General features: G+C 37.7%; 1 protein-coding gene across 2 annotated transcripts in view; it reads left to right on the forward strand.

The window, feature by feature from the left end:
• Window positions 1-17136, forward strand: part of PSPC1 (paraspeckle component 1) — an 84697-nt gene that overhangs the window by 43619 nt on the left and 23942 nt on the right. Inside the window, exons 7-9 of one of the 2 annotated variants that reach the window (XM_084767266.1) lie at window positions 9079-9136; window positions 12940-13109; window positions 15131-15978. The exons of the other annotated variant lie outside the window; for it this stretch is intronic. Coding sequence (XP_084623392.1) covers window positions 9079-9136; window positions 12940-13109; window positions 15131-15316 — 414 coding nt within the window. The 3' untranslated portion in view covers window positions 15317-15978. Of the gene's footprint in view, window positions 1-9078; window positions 9137-12939; window positions 13110-15130; window positions 15979-17136 lie in introns of those variants that run through there. 2 annotated transcript variants of the gene reach the window in all.

Genomic DNA, 17136 nt, shown 5'->3' on the forward strand with positions numbered 1-17136 from the left:
GATTGGGGGGGGTTGTCTTTTTTTTTTTTTTTTTTTTTTTTTTTTTTTTTTTTTTTTTTTTTGGGGACAGGGTTTCTCCGTGTAGCTCTGGCTGTCCTGGACTCGTTTTGTAGACCAGGCTGGCCTTGAACTCACAGGGATCTACCTGCCTCCCGAGTGCTGGGATTAAAGGTGTGCGCCACCACATGCAGCTGATTTTTTTTTTTAATGACTAACTTATAGCATAAATTTAGTAATTGATTATTGAAGTAGATAATGAAGCATTTACATTGTAAACTTTTAAATTTATTTTCTGTCTTTTGTTTTTGAGGCTATCTGTCCTATCCACCTTCTGTTCTTCCTTTCTGACTCCCCTCCTTGCCTTCTTCCTTTTTTAGTAGACGCTTTTCTATTTTTCTTTTTTGGTTTTTCGAGACAGGGTTTCTCTAAGTAACAGCCCTGTCTGTCCTAGACTATTTTGTAGACCAGGCTGGCCTTGAACTCACAGTGATCTATGGCCTCTACCTCCTGAGTGCTGGGATTAAAGGCGTGCGCCACCATGTTTTAGTAGACTCTTAAAAGTAGTTTCAAAACCCTAACAAAACTGATGGGAAGGCATGAAGGCTTCCAGCATGCCTTGTCCCCTGTACCCTCCCGCTGTCTCTGTGCCAGCGTGGCGGGTTTGATCCCTGTTAGATGAGCCTGCATGGCACGCATTACCAGTTACAGCCAGTAGTTTGAGAGTTTTGACACAAATGTATAATGCCCTTTACCATTCTGGAATTGGGCAGAATGTCTTCATACACACACCCCTCTCCATATCTCTGTGCTCTGCTTATGTAGCCTTCCCTCCTTATCCTTTACAAACTCTGTTCGTTTCAGTGTGGCCATGTTTTATTGTTCCTAGAATGTTATATTTAGAATAATTCAGTGTGTAGTTTGTGTCTCTTTACATTTGGCATTTTTCATTTAAGATTAAAAATTCTCTACATCTTGATAATTTGACAGATCGTTTCTCTTTAGCATTGAATAATAATTCTGTTTTCCTAGATTTACCATGGTTTATTTGAAGAAATTTTTATTGATTACAAGTTTTAGCTGCTATTAACATTCATGCCCAGTTTTTAACTCCCTGGGTTAAATGCAAAACAATGAGTATTGGACCATATAGAAAGAGTAATGGGTTTTAAGTCACCACCGGACAGTCTTTCACAGTGCTGAAGCTGTTTTGCATTCCCACTAACAATGAATGAGGCTCCTCCTGCTGTTTACTGTCATTACTAGCATTGTCTAGCATGACTAATGTCACTGATTGTCAGACTTTGGCTATTTGAATATTTCCTTTTTTATCTTTTCTTTCTTTTTTCCTTTTCCTCTTCTTTATTTTTATTTTATGGGTATGAATGTTTTGGCGGCATGTGTGTCTGTACCCCACTTGTGTGCCTGGTGCCCAGGGAGGTCAGAAGAAGGTATTGGTTCCCCATATGGGATTCTGGGTGGTTGTGAGCCACCATGTGGGTGCTGGGAACTAAACCTGTCCCTTGGCAAGAGCAACCAGGGCTCTTAACCAACGAGTCATCTGCCTAGCCTCTTTAAATATTTCAATTCTGTAATTACGTGTGATACAGATTTTGTTTAATGATGAAACTGAGGACTATTTCCTGTAGTAAGCATAGGTGACTATGTTTAGAATACATGTATTCAAATTAAAGGCAGAAAGTCAAGATTATATATACTGTGAGTTTACATTTTTCAGATACTCCTTCTCTAATTGTGAATTACATGGAGTTTTTGGATGTTGTTTTCAGTATCTGATTAAAAAGTGTTAAAATTAACCAAGGATTGTGTCTTGAGCCTATGATCCCCATACTTGTAAGACTGATGCTGGAGGCTTGCTTTTATGAGGTGCCAATCTGGGCCAGAGTGAGACTTGAAAAGAAAGCTGTGAGGAGAAAAGAAGAAAGCGGTAAGATTCCATGCCTTTCTTCAGTATCGGTTTGCTTAGCAGCAGCCAGTGTCTGCAAAACTTTTCTTGTTTTTATTTTGTTAATATGTTACGTGGTGATAGTTTTTGTGCTGTTCTCTGTGCCTACGAATAGTGTCTTAGCTAATATTTTTGCTTGCTAGCAATATTTACTTAATGTTTTTCATGGAAGTTTGGCCAGTTATCTAATCTTAGTACCCTGTTAAACATGTTCTTACCAAAGACGAGGAGTAAAGAATTGCTAGGTGTAGTTGATAAGTTTATGAATTTAGGTTTAAACATATGTATTGGTAAGGTTGCATCTTGTTTACTACCAGTGTGTGTATGCATGTGTGTGTTGTTGTTGTTGTTTTTTTAAAAAGACCTACACTATGTGTGTTCAAATACATAAAAATGTCAAAAGTTGATATACCTAGACAGTTCTGAGAAACTTGTTGATTGTTGTTCAAGGCCATTGAAATTGCATTCAAAGAAAAAATACTTTACTTTTGCCTTGCACATTGTGATTTTTTAAAAATGGCATTGGTTTAAAATAAAACATGTTGAACTGGGTGTTGTGGCGCACGCCTTTAATCCCAGCACTCTGGAGGCAGAGGCAGGCAGATCCCTGTGAGTTTGAGGCCAGCTTGAGTCCAGGACAGCAAGGCTAACACAGAGACCCTGTTTCAAAAAACCACATTGAGAGATCAGTGCCCTCTGGGCGCCAGGCGCATTAGGGATGCCGCCAGGGTAAAAAGAAAAGAGCGTGAGTCTGGCTGCCTGGACGATCACTCATTGCTCCCTCGGTGGCCGGGGGGGTGGGGGGGGGTGGGGGGGTGGGGGGCGGGGGGGGGGGCGGGGACGGGGACACACTGTAGTGCATACCTGTAATCCCCACCACTCGGGAGGTAGAGCTAGACAGATTTCCTGAGTTCAAGGCCAGCCTGATCTGCAGAGCAAATTCCAGGACAGCCAAGGCTACAGAGAGAAACCCTCCTGTCTCAAAAGCCAATTGGGCAGATAATGTAGTTTGGTATGTAAAAGGGCTTGCTGCCTGGCAGCCTTGAGTTGTATCCCTGGTAGAAGGAAATAATCATTTTCTGCAAGTTCTTGTTTTGTATGTGCATATATATCAGTACACACAAAATAACTGTGAAAAACACAAACAGCTATACTATATGAAATGCACAGTATATTTAAAATCATACTTATAACTTGAATATTAAATTTAAAAATATCAGATGCCAATACTGTCATGTTTATTTGCCATGCTTTTGGAATAGTACATTGATATAGACTTTTTGTTTTTACTTTGTATTTGGTTGAAGAATGACTAGAACTTTACAGACTTCTCTTGGATCTAGAGCGATGGTTCAGTTTTGTTTGTTTGTTTTTTGAGACAGGGTTTCTCTGTGTAGCCTTGGCTGTCCTGGACTCACTTTGTAGACCAGGCTGGCCTCAAACTCACAGTGATCCACCTGCCTCTGCCTCCCAAGTGCTAGGAGTAAAGGCGTGCGACACCACGCCTGTCTTGGTTTCAGCATTGTAAGAGTGTGAATTGCTCTTCTAGAGTACCTGAGTTTGATTCCTGGCACCCATGTTGGGTGGCTTAGAGTCACCTGCAGCTCTAGCTCTAGGGGGTCTGATACTTTTGTTCTACTCGGGCACCCATGCGTATGTAGTATACACTCACATGATGTGCATATGATTAAAAAGTGGAGCTGGCTTTGAGAGACGGCTAAACAATTAAGACCATTCGCTACGCTTGGAGGTGACCAGGATTCTATTCCAGCACCCACATGGTGGTTGACGATTGTCTCTAACTCCAGTTTCAGGTGATCTCTTTCCTTTTCTGACCTCTGTGGGTACCTGGCAAACAAGCAATGCATACATATGCAAGTAGGCAAAAAAAAAAAAAAACAAAAAACAACCAAACCCTATATCTATAAAACAATAATATATAAATATCTATCCTCAGGTGAGATAAACAGCATAAGCCTGTATTCCATCACTTGAGAATTGAAGGCTGAGAGTTTGGGATTCTAGGCCAGCCTCAGCTGCTTAGTGAGCTCAGTCCAGCTCCTCTAGAAGAGATCTTATTTCAGAACAAAAGCACAGCAAGAAAGCAGTGGGTTGTCAATCTTTATGGCATCTAGATTCTTATATTCTATTAAGAGTTACTGAAGACCCGAAAGAGCCTTTTAATTAATATTTGCCACTTTATAAATTACAGCAAATTAAGGGGGAATCAGGGTTGTGGAGATGATGGTTCTGTGGCTAAGTGCACTTGTTGCTCTTGCAGAGAGCGCAAGCCTTGTTTCTCACCACCCTTACCAGATGTGCACACGCACCTGTGTGGACATGCCCACACGTGGCACACACACATAAAACTTTTTAAAAGTAAATAAATAGTTTTTAAAATGTCTATATAAGGAATAGCAGTCTTTATTTTACATTTCTCTATCTTAATGTTTAACTTAGTGAAGTAGAGGAAGTGGTAGGGTTGTAAATTTTTTTACTATTCTGTCATTTCAAATAGTTGTCTTCCCATGCTTATTTTGTATTTCACCAGTTTCGAAAGCACCCATGAAGCCAAATGTGGTAATGCACACCTTCATTCCAAGTGCTTGGGAGGCAGAGGCAGGCTGATCATTGAGCTTGAGGTGAGGTGGATCTACATGTCAAGTTCCCAGCCAGCCAAGGCTACACAGTAGACTCTGTATTCCCTTCTCCAAGAAAATCTTTGGGGAAAAAAAAATCTCTTACAAGGATAATACTTGGAAATGGTAGTATTTTAGAAATGCTTTTGCACTAAAACCTATTGGTCTGCTGCTTTCAATTCAGGGTAGAACTTTTAATTTTTAGAGAATTACTAGTTTTTAAAGCAAATCATTAATTGCTACTCTCTTATATAAACTGTATTTCTCAGTAGCATCTCAGCAGTCATATGTTGAAGTCCTAGGTAAAAATGTTATAGTGCGTTGAAAGTGGTTTGTTTACTGTGCAACCCAATGGCATAGACACTGTTGTAGAGATAACCATCCTCTTTTATAATATAGCAGACGCATTCTTTGTGTGTGTCCTGTTGAGCTGTGTAGGGTCATCATAAAATCCACGTAGCTGATGATAAAGGGGTAGTACAATTAGTCAGTTTTTGTTGCTTCATTGAGATATTCATAATCATAGTTTAAGTTAGATGTGTGTCAGAAGTTTGGTAGTTGCTATTACACAGCGGTTTCAGTGTCTCTGATTTGTGTTGAACATCAAGATTTTCTCATGACCCTTGTTTTTGCCATTTTGGAATGACATGAATGTTGACATTGTGGAAATGCTTGATAGATCTCACTGTCAATGGTGGGGCGTGGTGGCGCACGCCTGTAATCCCAGCACTTGGGAGGCAGAGGCAGGCGACCTCTGTGAGTTAAGAGTCCAACCTGGTCTACAAAGGGAGACCAGGACAGCCAGCGCTACAGGAGAAACCCTATCTAAGAGGGAGAAAAGACCATAGCGCTATAATTTAGTATTAGAACTTTAGTTGTTAAATAAAAACAATTTTAGTTACTTTATTTTCTGAAAGGACTGTGGCTATTCTAAGTAGTCCTTCACAGACTCCTACTGTGGAATGTTCTTCTGTACTTGGTTCTAGAAAACGGTTGTACTTTGCTTCTTATTTTGTAATCTGTTAATTTATAGTTCTTTTATGGAAAGATAAGTCTTACTGTTTTAAGTTAACAGGTTTTTTCCTGTTGAGATTTTTGAAGAATGTAAGGTATTGTGGAATTGTATGAATTTTATTAAAAGAATTTTGATTAGATAACTATCACTTTCTCTTTGTATTGCCTAGAGCAAGTTGTTTTACTAGCCCTGTGTCTTACTTTTATCCCCTGCAATAGTGGGATAGCTGTAGAAATAGGCTGGGGAGGTGGCTCAGTGGGTGAAGTGCATACAGTCCAAGCGCAGGGCCATGGAACCCATGCACAAAGCCAGGCATTGCAGTCAGACGTGGCTGTGTGCGTCGGTAAGTCCAACTTTGGTGTCTGTACGTTGGGTGAACATTGGGGCCAGTTTCTTAAACTCCTTCTCCCTGCCCCCCCCCCCCCAGCCTAGTTCACTTGATAACCTTGAGGTTCAGAATCAAAATATAAAGCTGGAGGGCGGGGCTGGAGAGATGGCTCAGTGATTTTAAGAGCATTGTCTATTCTTCAAAAGGACCCCGGTTCAATTCCCAGCATCCACATGGCAGCTTACACCTGTTTGTCAGATTCCTGTGAGTTAGAGGCCAGCTGGAGTTACATAGCATGTTCCAGGCCAGCCAGTTCTAAAACAAAACAAAACAGTAAAACCAAAAAGGATGGAGTACGGCTGGGCATGATGTTGGCAGCACTCAGGAGGCAGAGGAGGTAGATTTTTGTGTGTTGAAGACAACATGTTCTACGACAGCCAGGTATACACAGTGGTCCCCTGCACCCCTCCCCGGCGCAGATAAAAACAGTGGAAAGGGATTGAGGAAGTAGACCTAGTATTGATCTTGGGTCTCCATTTGCCATTTGCATGCACACACACACAGTTCTGCCTGATGGGATTGAATATCTTTTTTAACCTATTTATTTATAATGTTCTACCTGCATATGAGCCAACAGGCCAGAAGGTGGCACCAGATCTCATTGTAGATGCTTATGAGTCACTGTGTGGTTGCTGGGAATTGAACTCAGGACCTCTAAAAGAGCAGACAGTCCTCTTAACCTCTGGGCCGTCTCTTCCTGAGTTCTATTTTAAAAACTTGAATTTTTATTGTAGTTTTATTTTATTGCATGAGAATTTTAAAGATTTCCCTTTATGTGTGGGTGTGTGTTTGTGTGTGTGTGTGTACTTGTGCCTTCAGGGAATACAAGAGGTTTTTGGTTTCTCTGAAATTACAGTTACTAACAGTTGTGACCCACCCAGTAGTGTGCTCTGAAATGAAACCCAGATCTTCTGCAGGAACAACAAGAGCTTGGCCTATATAACCTATAACTGCTGTGAGATACCGCTCCAGCCTTGGTATTGAAGTCTTTTATTTTCTAGTCTAGGTTTCTTTGTGAGTGTATCCTATATATATGTGAGGCGCCTTGGAGCCTAGAAGGGGCCATCAGATTCCTTGGTGCTAGAGTTAGAGGTAGTTATGAGCTGCCTGGTTTGGGTGCTGGGAACTGAACTTAGGTCCTCTGTAAGAGCAGCAGTTGCTCTTAAACGATGAGGCACTATTCTGCCCCTATGAACAGGCTGTTGAGATGTTAGTTAGAGTTTCTTTTTAACCACATTGGATGCTTACAGTAAAGTCATAAAGGAAAGAGCTTGTTGCCTTTTTTCTATTTTAAAAGGTATCCGTGTCTGAGGCTGTTGTTTAGCACTTGCCTTTCCTCCTTGAGGCTCAGTTTCATCGCCAACATCATTAAAATATAATTTTCTAAGAGCGTTTAAGAGTCTCTTGCCTTTTGGATTGGCACTCAGTTGTGAATTCTCTTAAGTTGTAGATAGATGATACTCTGGAGTTTCTCTTTCAGGTCATAAAATCACTGTGCTACAGTCTTCTCTTCCTTTGCACTTTAGTAGACGTATGTAACAGTACATCCGGAAAGTAGCAGTCTGAAGACACGAGAAGAACTCCTTAACATGTCTAAAGTGTTTTCCATATAATGCTTGACTGGTTGTCATTTTGATCTCATGATCTTCCTTTTTTCATTTTGAGACAGGATCTCATATAGACCTGGCTTGCCTGTACCTCACATACCTGTCTCCCTCTGCCTCATAGGTGTGCTGGGACAGAAGACATGCTCCAATTTAGTCGCACCCTTTCCATATGTTAGTGATAGTATCTATTAATTAGGAGAAGACTTTCAAGATAGTTGAAAAATGGCTTTTAGGAAGGTATGGTGTTTACATTTTCTAAATAAAGTGACAAAACCGTGTCTTTGGGTTATATTACTGCTTTGTTCATTACACATTGCTTTCATTAATGCTTTACTAAAATATGTATTTCTTCAGATTAAACAGGACCTTGTCTTCCACATAGCTGTGCTAGGGGATCCAACCATGGACTTTGTGTTTGATAGAGAGGTGCTCTACCACTGCACCCTACCCTCCCTCCAGCCACTTTTAAAGAAAACGGTTATTACTTAATGCCATTTATCCTTCCATTAGGTCATAGGTTTTGTATGGTGTTTTCTCCAATAACCATTATGTTTAACAATAATTGCTTTTCCAAAGAATACTTGTTATGTGTCATTCAGCCATAGATTGAATTGAAACATTCATTGACTCTTTTTCTTAGAGTACTTTCTCATGATTTGGACACTTAGTACATTGGTTATGGTGTTGTTGCAACTTCATTGTTATTGAGTAAATTTACTGGGTTAATTTTGTCGTAATTGGTAATAAACGATTCTTGTGAAGTAACTGCTGTAATGAAATTTCAAAAATCATTTATATGACCTACCTCTTCTGTTACAATTAACTTCTACAATGCATCATTTCAGAACTTGGCAAATGAGAAACAATTTATGGTTTAAGTAAAACAACTGCTTATTTGAAGGAAAGCAATATTATATAAAACTTTTTTATAACTGCTTGTGTGGACTGAGTCTAATGGTGTATCTATAGACCATAGGTGGAATACCTGGTTAGTTAAAGAAAAAAAAAAGCTGTAAGTTTTATATAGTAAACTGCCTATAACTTTAAGACTTTAGCAATCTGGAAGTTAAATATAATTGGCCTTAATTTTTAATATTAGGTTATTCTTAGATAAAAGGTCTAGACAAGTTTCTTTGGAGTAATAGCATTACATACAGCTGACAGATTTTATATACTATGTTTCATTTGCAATCTAGTCTTCAGTGGAGACTGGATACTCTAAACACTTAATGCTTATTAGCCCTCGGTGCTTGCAGGGTGTTGTTGTTGTTGTTGTTATTTTGTCTTTTATTTTTCCTTTTTGTTTCCTCTTTTCTAGAAGTCTTGCTAAATAAATAATGTTGGAAAATTTCAGCGTTTTTAATGGAAAGTGATATCCCAACTCACTCTCTTTTGTTTGATTTTAGATGGGAAATGTCAAGTCATAAGATGGATAGGTTGACTCTGACACCTATGTTTACTTACAGAGAGAACAGGAAATGAGAATGGGTGATATGGGTCCCCGTGGAGCAGTAAACATGGGAGGTAGGGATTTGAAGCAAAGACTTAACTTACTTGTAACCTTTTGGGGACTGTATGCTGTTTGTAGTATCTGTATGCTGAGAGACTAAACATGCAACGTATGAAGGTGGTATTTCTTATGTTTAATAAATGAAATAAAAATGTATCTCAGGAAGAATATTTTATAACTAAAAGATACAGTTTGATATCTTCAGTGAAAGAAGCCCCTAAACTAGGTTTTGATACATGGTGAGACAAGTTTATTCATTGTGAGACATAAATACGGTGCTGTCATATTGCACAAATTAAGTTTCATTTGATCTCAGAAATCGATACATTTCTGAGTTGTATTTTCAAATTACATAGACCATTTTAGGATTCCTATTTAAAATTTGTTGTTGTTTTTGTTTGAGATTTAGACTTTTTATTTACATTACAGGATATTTTGGATGTTTTCCTTCCCTACAGTATTTAGAATAGACTATTCCTTCAGAGTCTTCTATGGCTTGTTGAGGAAATAAGATGTCTTACATGCCCTTAGAAGAGTTGTAAAAATTTTAAGAGAATGGTTATATTAAAATTTTTGCTGGGTGTGGTGGTGTGCATGCCTTTAATCCCAGCAGTGGGGAGGCAGAGGCAGGCAGATCAGTGTGAGTTCAAGGCCAGCCTGGTCTACAAAGTGAGTCCAGGACAGCCAAGTCTACACAGAGAAGCCTGTCTTGAAAAACCAAAAAAAAAAAAAAAAAAAGAAAAAAGAAAAAAGAAAGATGCCAAGCCACATCATCCTGTAAACAAAGCTCCAACTTAGAAATCTTAAACTAATGACTCCATATGTCCATGCACTAACCGTGCTGAGGTCTGTGGGGCAAAGTCATGTTTCGTGCTTCCTTTGCTACCTCAGATGCTAAAATCAGTACATGTTGGTGGCCAAAAGAATAAATTGTAATAAGTTATTCTAGATTACCTGACTAAAAGAACTGGAATTACAAATAATTTTAATAGCTAACTGTAGAAATTATTCACAGATACATTCCTTGTTTTAAATTTTATCTCATTCTCCACATACTTTTATAACATGAGTTGCTCTGATCTGATGGTATAATTATTCAAACAGCATATACATTTGAATTATATAGATTTTAATTTCATGACCAGTTTCTGTGGGACAATTTAATATAAAAGTGAATATGTAAAATATAAATCATTGGCCAATGATTAAAGTATGCCACTTGAGTGAGTAAGAGCTGTGATACTCCGCCCATTCTCCTCAGCTTGTTACTACTTCTGACAACTACACAATAGTGATTTTTTTTTTCCAAGACAGGGTTTGTCTTGTAGTCCTGGCTGTCCTCGACTCACTTTGTAGACCAGGCTAGCTTCAAACTCATAAAGATCTGCCTGCTTCTGTCTCCTGAGTGCTGGGGTTAAAGGCGTGCACCACCATACCTGGCAGTGGCTCGGGTTTTTTGTCTTTTTTTGTTGTTGTTGTTGTTGTTGTTTTGTTTTGTTTTTCATAATAATTTTTGGATAATACATAATATAATAGATGTAATTTTAAGGAGAGTTAGAGGAATATTATTAAGTACAATCAAAGACAGTTATAATTGTCATAAGCCTCAGAATCAAACTTTGAATTATAAAATTATAAGCGATTTCTGATAGTGCAGAGACATCTGGAAACATTTTGCTTGGTTTGCACCTTTATGAGAAGAAAATGCCTTTGTATTCCTTAACTCAGGAGAAATTTAGAATTTTATAACATTCATTGCAAAGTGATAGTATTACTTTTATCACTCTCCTAAAGTCTGGTCCATTTCTTTAATCTTCAGTGTTAAACTATATTTTGATGATTTATTGCAATTCTCATCACATTGAATTATTGATTGTTAACGCTGTCATAGCACATCAAGTTCTGGAACTGAGGTAGGGTTGTAGCTCAGTGGTTGTGCCTAAGGCCCTGTATTTGCAAGCATTAAATCCGATTAATACTGACAGTGTGGCAGCATCATTAATACTGACAGTGTGGCAGCATCATTAATACTGACAGATAGTGTGGCAGCATCACTTTTGAAGTCTTACTAGTAGATGTGCTACATAGTGCCGACATTTCTCCAGTCTGTACAGGTAGAAGTTAGACAAATGAGAATACGGTTCTATGCCACTGATAGGTAGTGGGGAGTATTTTACATATTTCCACTTGTGTCATTAGCTGTCTAAACTCTTAACAGTTATGTGCTGTTAAAGAGAAGGGAGCTCACTGGTGACTCGTAGCTATAATTCTGTCGTGGGAAAAGCTGAGGCAGGAGTATATGGCAGCAGGTCACCCTAGGTTACAAACAAGACCTTGTTACCCATCCACCCTCCTTTAAAAAAAAAAGGAGGGGAAACTACCTTTAATCTGTTCTTTTCAGAGAAAGTTGAGCTAAGAGGGCTACACACACACGCATGCACATGTGCATGCACATGCACATACATGTTTAACCATATTGAGGAAGTAGAAACTGTTAGCTTAAAGTATTGATTAATTAGAGTATGCTGATTAAGGAATTCATTCTTTCCTCTGAAATTGCTTGTTTCTTGAATTAAGAGTTCAAAGGGCAATAACATGTGATGCCATGGCTTGGTAAGGAGTGTGACTTCTTCCTTTCTCCTGCTCCTTAGTGTGGAGACTATAGAGTGTTCAGCTATAGTAGCTTTTCTGCCATGGACTTAATGAAAACGCCAGTGTTTTATAATTATAATGTATACTTAAGAAATTAAGCTGGGCGGTGTCGGCGCACGCCTTTAATCCTAGTACTCGGGAGGCAGAGGCAGGCGGGTCACTGTGAGTTCAAGGCCAGCCTGGTCTACAGAGGGAGTCCAGGACAGCCAAGGCTACACAGAGAAACCCTGTCTGGAAACCCTGTCTGGAGGGAGCCCCTCCAAAAAAAAAAGGAAAGAAAGAAAGAAAAGAAATTCAGATCTGTCTCTCTAAATACTAGCCCATATGGTGAAATTGCTAAATGGTATCAGTGGGTTTTTTTGTTTTTTATGATAAATATGTGTACTTTTAAAAAAAAAATCCTCCCTTCAAATGTTTTATTTGAGACTGCCATATATGTCGCAGTACAGCTCAGACAATATTGTAATAGGACACAGGTGGCTATCTTGATGGCTGAATTAGACTCTGATTATCTCCCTCTGTTAGAAGTAGCCATGTAATCATTTGGTCTGTTTGGATGTAACTGTGTTTTAAAACATTGTTTCATCCAAGTTAGTAAGCTGTGGGTTTTTTGTTTGTTTAGATTACATATTTTAATATAAAATTGAAAAATCATTCTTTGATAAGCTTTTAAAGTATTTAGTGCCTATGTAAAAGCTATGGGATTAGTTTATAGCTATTTTTGTGTAATTCCCTGGAGTAATTTTCCTCCATAAGATTTATTGATTTTTATATGCTAATATTTTTATGCTATGACTACGGAAGACAAGTGTGGTTTTTTAGTATGAATCCTTTATTATTAAAACCTTGTAGAATGTAAAATTATTAAGGATTGTTTTCTTTAAATATGAGCTACAGCTAATATTACTGACTTGAAATTTTGAATACCTTAGCTTCAATTGCTCTAAAAAGCTGAGAGTGGCCCTACTTGTTTCTTGTAGGTTTGTTTAGTAATGAGACTTTTACTTTATATATGATGCTGCATTATTGGTGGTATAGTGTTCCATTCTCAAGGAAGGAAAAGTATTTTGATGATAGTTTTGTGTATAGGTTTGAATGAATTGTAAAGTGTTAATGTTCACTAAACTAAGATAGGACAGCTCTAAGTGTAGATTGTTTTGCATAGATGCATTTAGCCCAGCACCTGCTGGTACCCAAGGGCCTCCTCCAGTGATGGGTATGAATATGAACAGCAGAGGAACTATTCCTGGCCCTCCAATGGGTCCTGGTCCTGCCATGGGGCCAGAAGGAGCTGCAAATATGGGAACTCCAATGATACCAGATAATGGCGCAGTGGTAACGTATCACTAAAATTTATTTGATTATATCTCATAACTAAACATTGTTCTGCCTCAAAGATAACTTCACACTTAATATAACTTGATATCATTACTTTTGGCAGTATGGAGGTACAGCTAGCAAAGAGAAAGCATCTTTTTTACATTTAAATTTATTTGAGACAATTCCTAAATGTCCAGATGATTTATTGTTAGGACTGCCATCACAGCTGATTGTTTCCTCAATAGCGAGCAAATACTTGCGCCACTACAGTTACTCTTCAGTGTTTTAATTGTACTGCCTGTGAGTGGATGGATATAATGCTGCAGATTTACGTTTGTTTTCTTTCTGCGTGGATTATTTACCTTTGGAAACATAACCCTACTATGTATGAAAAAACAAGTTTTAGTTTTTGATGCATCATGTTGTTGTGATTTATTTCAAACCATTTCTCTTTGCTGGGAAAAAGTTAACATTAAATTTTTTAAAAGGCTAAAGATACACTGTTAAAGTCTCTTTATAGAATTATTAATTGTTTTTGTTACTAAATTTAAATACATGGATTTTTTTTATCCAAGAGTGTGAAGATATCTTTGTGTGCAAAACATGAAAATTGATTTTCTCTTTGTAATTTCTATCATCTTTGCATACCAGTTAGTAGGACGAATGACTCTTAAAGCTTTCTAGTAGGAAAGTGTTTCTTCCTCATGTGATGCCCATTGACAGTTGTCTGAAAGAGAAAACTGGTGATTAGATTTTTAAAAGCCTGTTTGGTTTTGGGCTTCCCATACCAACGGTTACTGTTCCACTTACAGCTAAGAAGGAAACGCACTGGCAGTTAACTTAGACATGCCATCATGTGTACATCCACCGTGAGAGGGAGCCCTAGAGAGTAAAAGGAAAGCACTGTACATTGTGGAACTGAAGCGTACACTGGTTTTTTAATATCACCTTAACATTTATTGTTCAGAGAGGTAAAGAAGCAGGGCTGTAGTATCTAGGACAGACAGATGGTACACAGAGCAGTCAGTGCGTTTGCTCTTTTAAGGCAGCCAGCATTTTTATAGTGTAATTCTGAAACTTGAAGTATGTTTGTTAGGTTTTTTAGCATCTCATCATTAGTAGTAACATAGACATACATGACTGTACTCCTACACATTTTTCTAAAAGTGTACATTTAATGTAAACGTCATCCTTGAGTTTTTCTTTTTTTGCATCTACATTTAAAAAATTTTGTTCATCACTTGAGGTTAGCTTTTGTAGTTTCACAGAATAAATGATTCAGATGTGTAATGTGCTTTTAATAATTCAGGTTATTAAAACAATTCTTAAAACTTAGTCTTATTTTGTTAATTATTGCTCTTTAAAGAAAAGCACTTCATATGTCTCCCTATTAAGAATTCCAGGCTTTTGTTTTTCGTGTTAGTGCTTTGTGTCTTAAGTCATTGATAATTGAGTTTATAGAATGTTTACTTTTAAAAACAGTATGATGCTGCTCGTCAGTTTCACATCTCTGATTTCTTTTTAAAAAATATCTTTATTGCCAGGCCTGACGGTACACACTTAACAGTCCCAGTGCCTGGGGCTAAAAGCAGAGGCAGAAGAACCATGAGTTAGAGGCCAGCTTGGGCTACACATATAGACTCCATCTCTAAGAAAAACAAGAAAAAAACAATTTTTCTTTACATTATGATTTCATGAATATAAACTTTTTAAAAAGGGATCAGAGCAGTATTATATACTGATTGAGTATAAGGAGGCATTTGCTATGTCAGAATCAGTTCTTTCCACAAAATGGGACGTAGCATTAATAATTTATAAATCTTCAGATGCTTATTATTATTATTATTATTACTTTTATTATTACTTTTAAAAACAGGAACTAATTAAATTGCTCCTTTCTTCCTTCTATGTTTGATCCTGACTCTGCTGGACTTTCTGCTGAACTTCCTGACACCACCACTTGGGATTTTGCCAATTTTTCATGTCACTTATATTTTGGCTCGTTCCAAATGGACTTTTATTATATGTCATTATAGCACAATGATAGGTTTCCCCAAGGACCTCCATCCCAGATGGGCTCACCTATGGGAAATAGAACAGGTTCTGAAACCCCGCAGGCACCAATGAGTGGTGTAGGTCCTGTGAGTGCTGGTCCTGGTGGCTTTGGTAGAGGAAGTCAAGGGGGTAACTTTGAAGGCCCTAATAAGCGGCGGAGATACTAAATATTCTTTCATTCCTGGCTATTTAGAATAAAAATCAATGGTATGCCTTTACACTTTGTCTGTTACCTGGAAGAAATGGTTTTACTGTTAATGTACATAGACTGAAGTTTTTCTTTTGTAAAACTTGAGGGTTTGGGGTATTTTTTTGTTTGTTTGTTTTTTGTATTTTCTTTATTCATGAGCTTTGTAGATTAGTGATGAAGATGCCCATCATTGTGAATGTTGAAATGTGTTTGTGACCTTATCTAAGGACAGCTGTGCTACATTATTTTAAATCTATGTAGTTACTTAATAAAGAAACGAGTTTGCTTAATTAAAAAATGTCCTTAGTGGTACTCCCTCATGGACTTAGCAACCTTGCTGTGGTCGCTTAGCTCTTCATACCTCTTAACAGTGAAATGGTTGTGCTTTTCTGTTTGTTCTAGTAGCTCTGAGCTCAGACTGTTAGTGAAAGCCTGTCAATAAGGGGTAAGTAGTGTAGTATATTTGTGGGTGGGAGGCATGGGGGTTCAGATTGTACACAACATCAATACTGTGTAAAATTAGAGTTGTTGCTTACATTTCATATAGGCTCTGACGTCATATATTCTGAGAAAGGTTATTAAGGACATCTTTGTTCTGTGCTGAGTTTTTCAAATAAATCTTTTGAATCTTGAAAAAAATGTTTGCAGATAAATCTCTTTTGCTTATAAAATAATTCCTGATTTTATCTTGTGCCATCATTTATTTAGTATCAGCATCTACATTTCCCCCCAGTTATTACTTTAAGAGTTAGTGTTAAGCTTCAAACCAACCAACCATGTTTGTTAGGATGAGAGTAAAAAGAGGGTGTGGTCTTTTAATCCTAACCAGTTAAGTTAGCACTTAAGCATTTCTTGTGACTCCGCTGTGTTGGAAATATTTCCTTTTTGCTAAGTCTATCCAGTAAATCCTGTCTGATTTACTGATTAGTACTGTTCTTTTTTGGGGGTGGGGGAATACCGTTCAAATGCTGATTTGCCCCTCAGTACGGCAGGGTCAGTAACATCTGATCAGATCCTTGTAGAAAGTACGGTTTCAAATTTTCATTTTCAGTACTTGAGAGAAATTGATGCCATATTGTAATGTTCATCCATATTTATCTACAATTTCGTTATATATATATGGAGTCTTATATTTAAATATCCAGGTGACTAGCCAGTGATCATAGCAGGTATTTCTAACAAAATTTTCATGTATTCATGTTATCCTTTCACAGAACGCCTCTCTGAAGGGTAGCATATTTGGGGTGGATGTTATTTATGTAAATAGTTTCTGCTTGGTTTGGCAGAAGGTGTATTTTGGAAAGATGACTTTAGTCAGTCAAAAGTCTTGCGTAAAGCAGTTGGTTCTAAAGCATGATTGAGATCTAGTCTTTTGTACCAAATAATCTTTCATTTTGTCATTTCTCTTAGATACAGCAGTGGGGTGGGAATATTTTCTAAAAATCTGGAATATCCAGAAGCTTTCTTTTTAGCAATTACTTGAAAATAATGATTTTGGGATTGTAAAATAAAAGCCAGAATAATCTCCTTGCACTTTTATAAGTATAAGCTTGTGGGGAGTAGAGTTGGTTTTAATTTGTAACATTAATTTGCAGATGAGTTCTTAAAGTAATTACAATTTTAAGTGATTAAAAAACATATTTTCAACTGTCTTTCCAGTACAGTCCTCCAACAGTTTTCACCAAAGTAATTGATTCAGTCCCAAATTAAGATTTCGAGATGCATCATCTTTTGTTGTTAATCTCAAGCTGCCCTTGTCCAAGGCTGCGACGTTGTGTGATTCATTCAAGAACATTT

This window comes from Acomys minous (genome assembly GCF_964271855.1).
Source record: "Acomys minous genome assembly, chromosome: 18".
NCBI classification, from domain to species: domain Eukaryota; kingdom Metazoa; phylum Chordata; class Mammalia; order Rodentia; family Muridae; genus Acomys; species Acomys minous.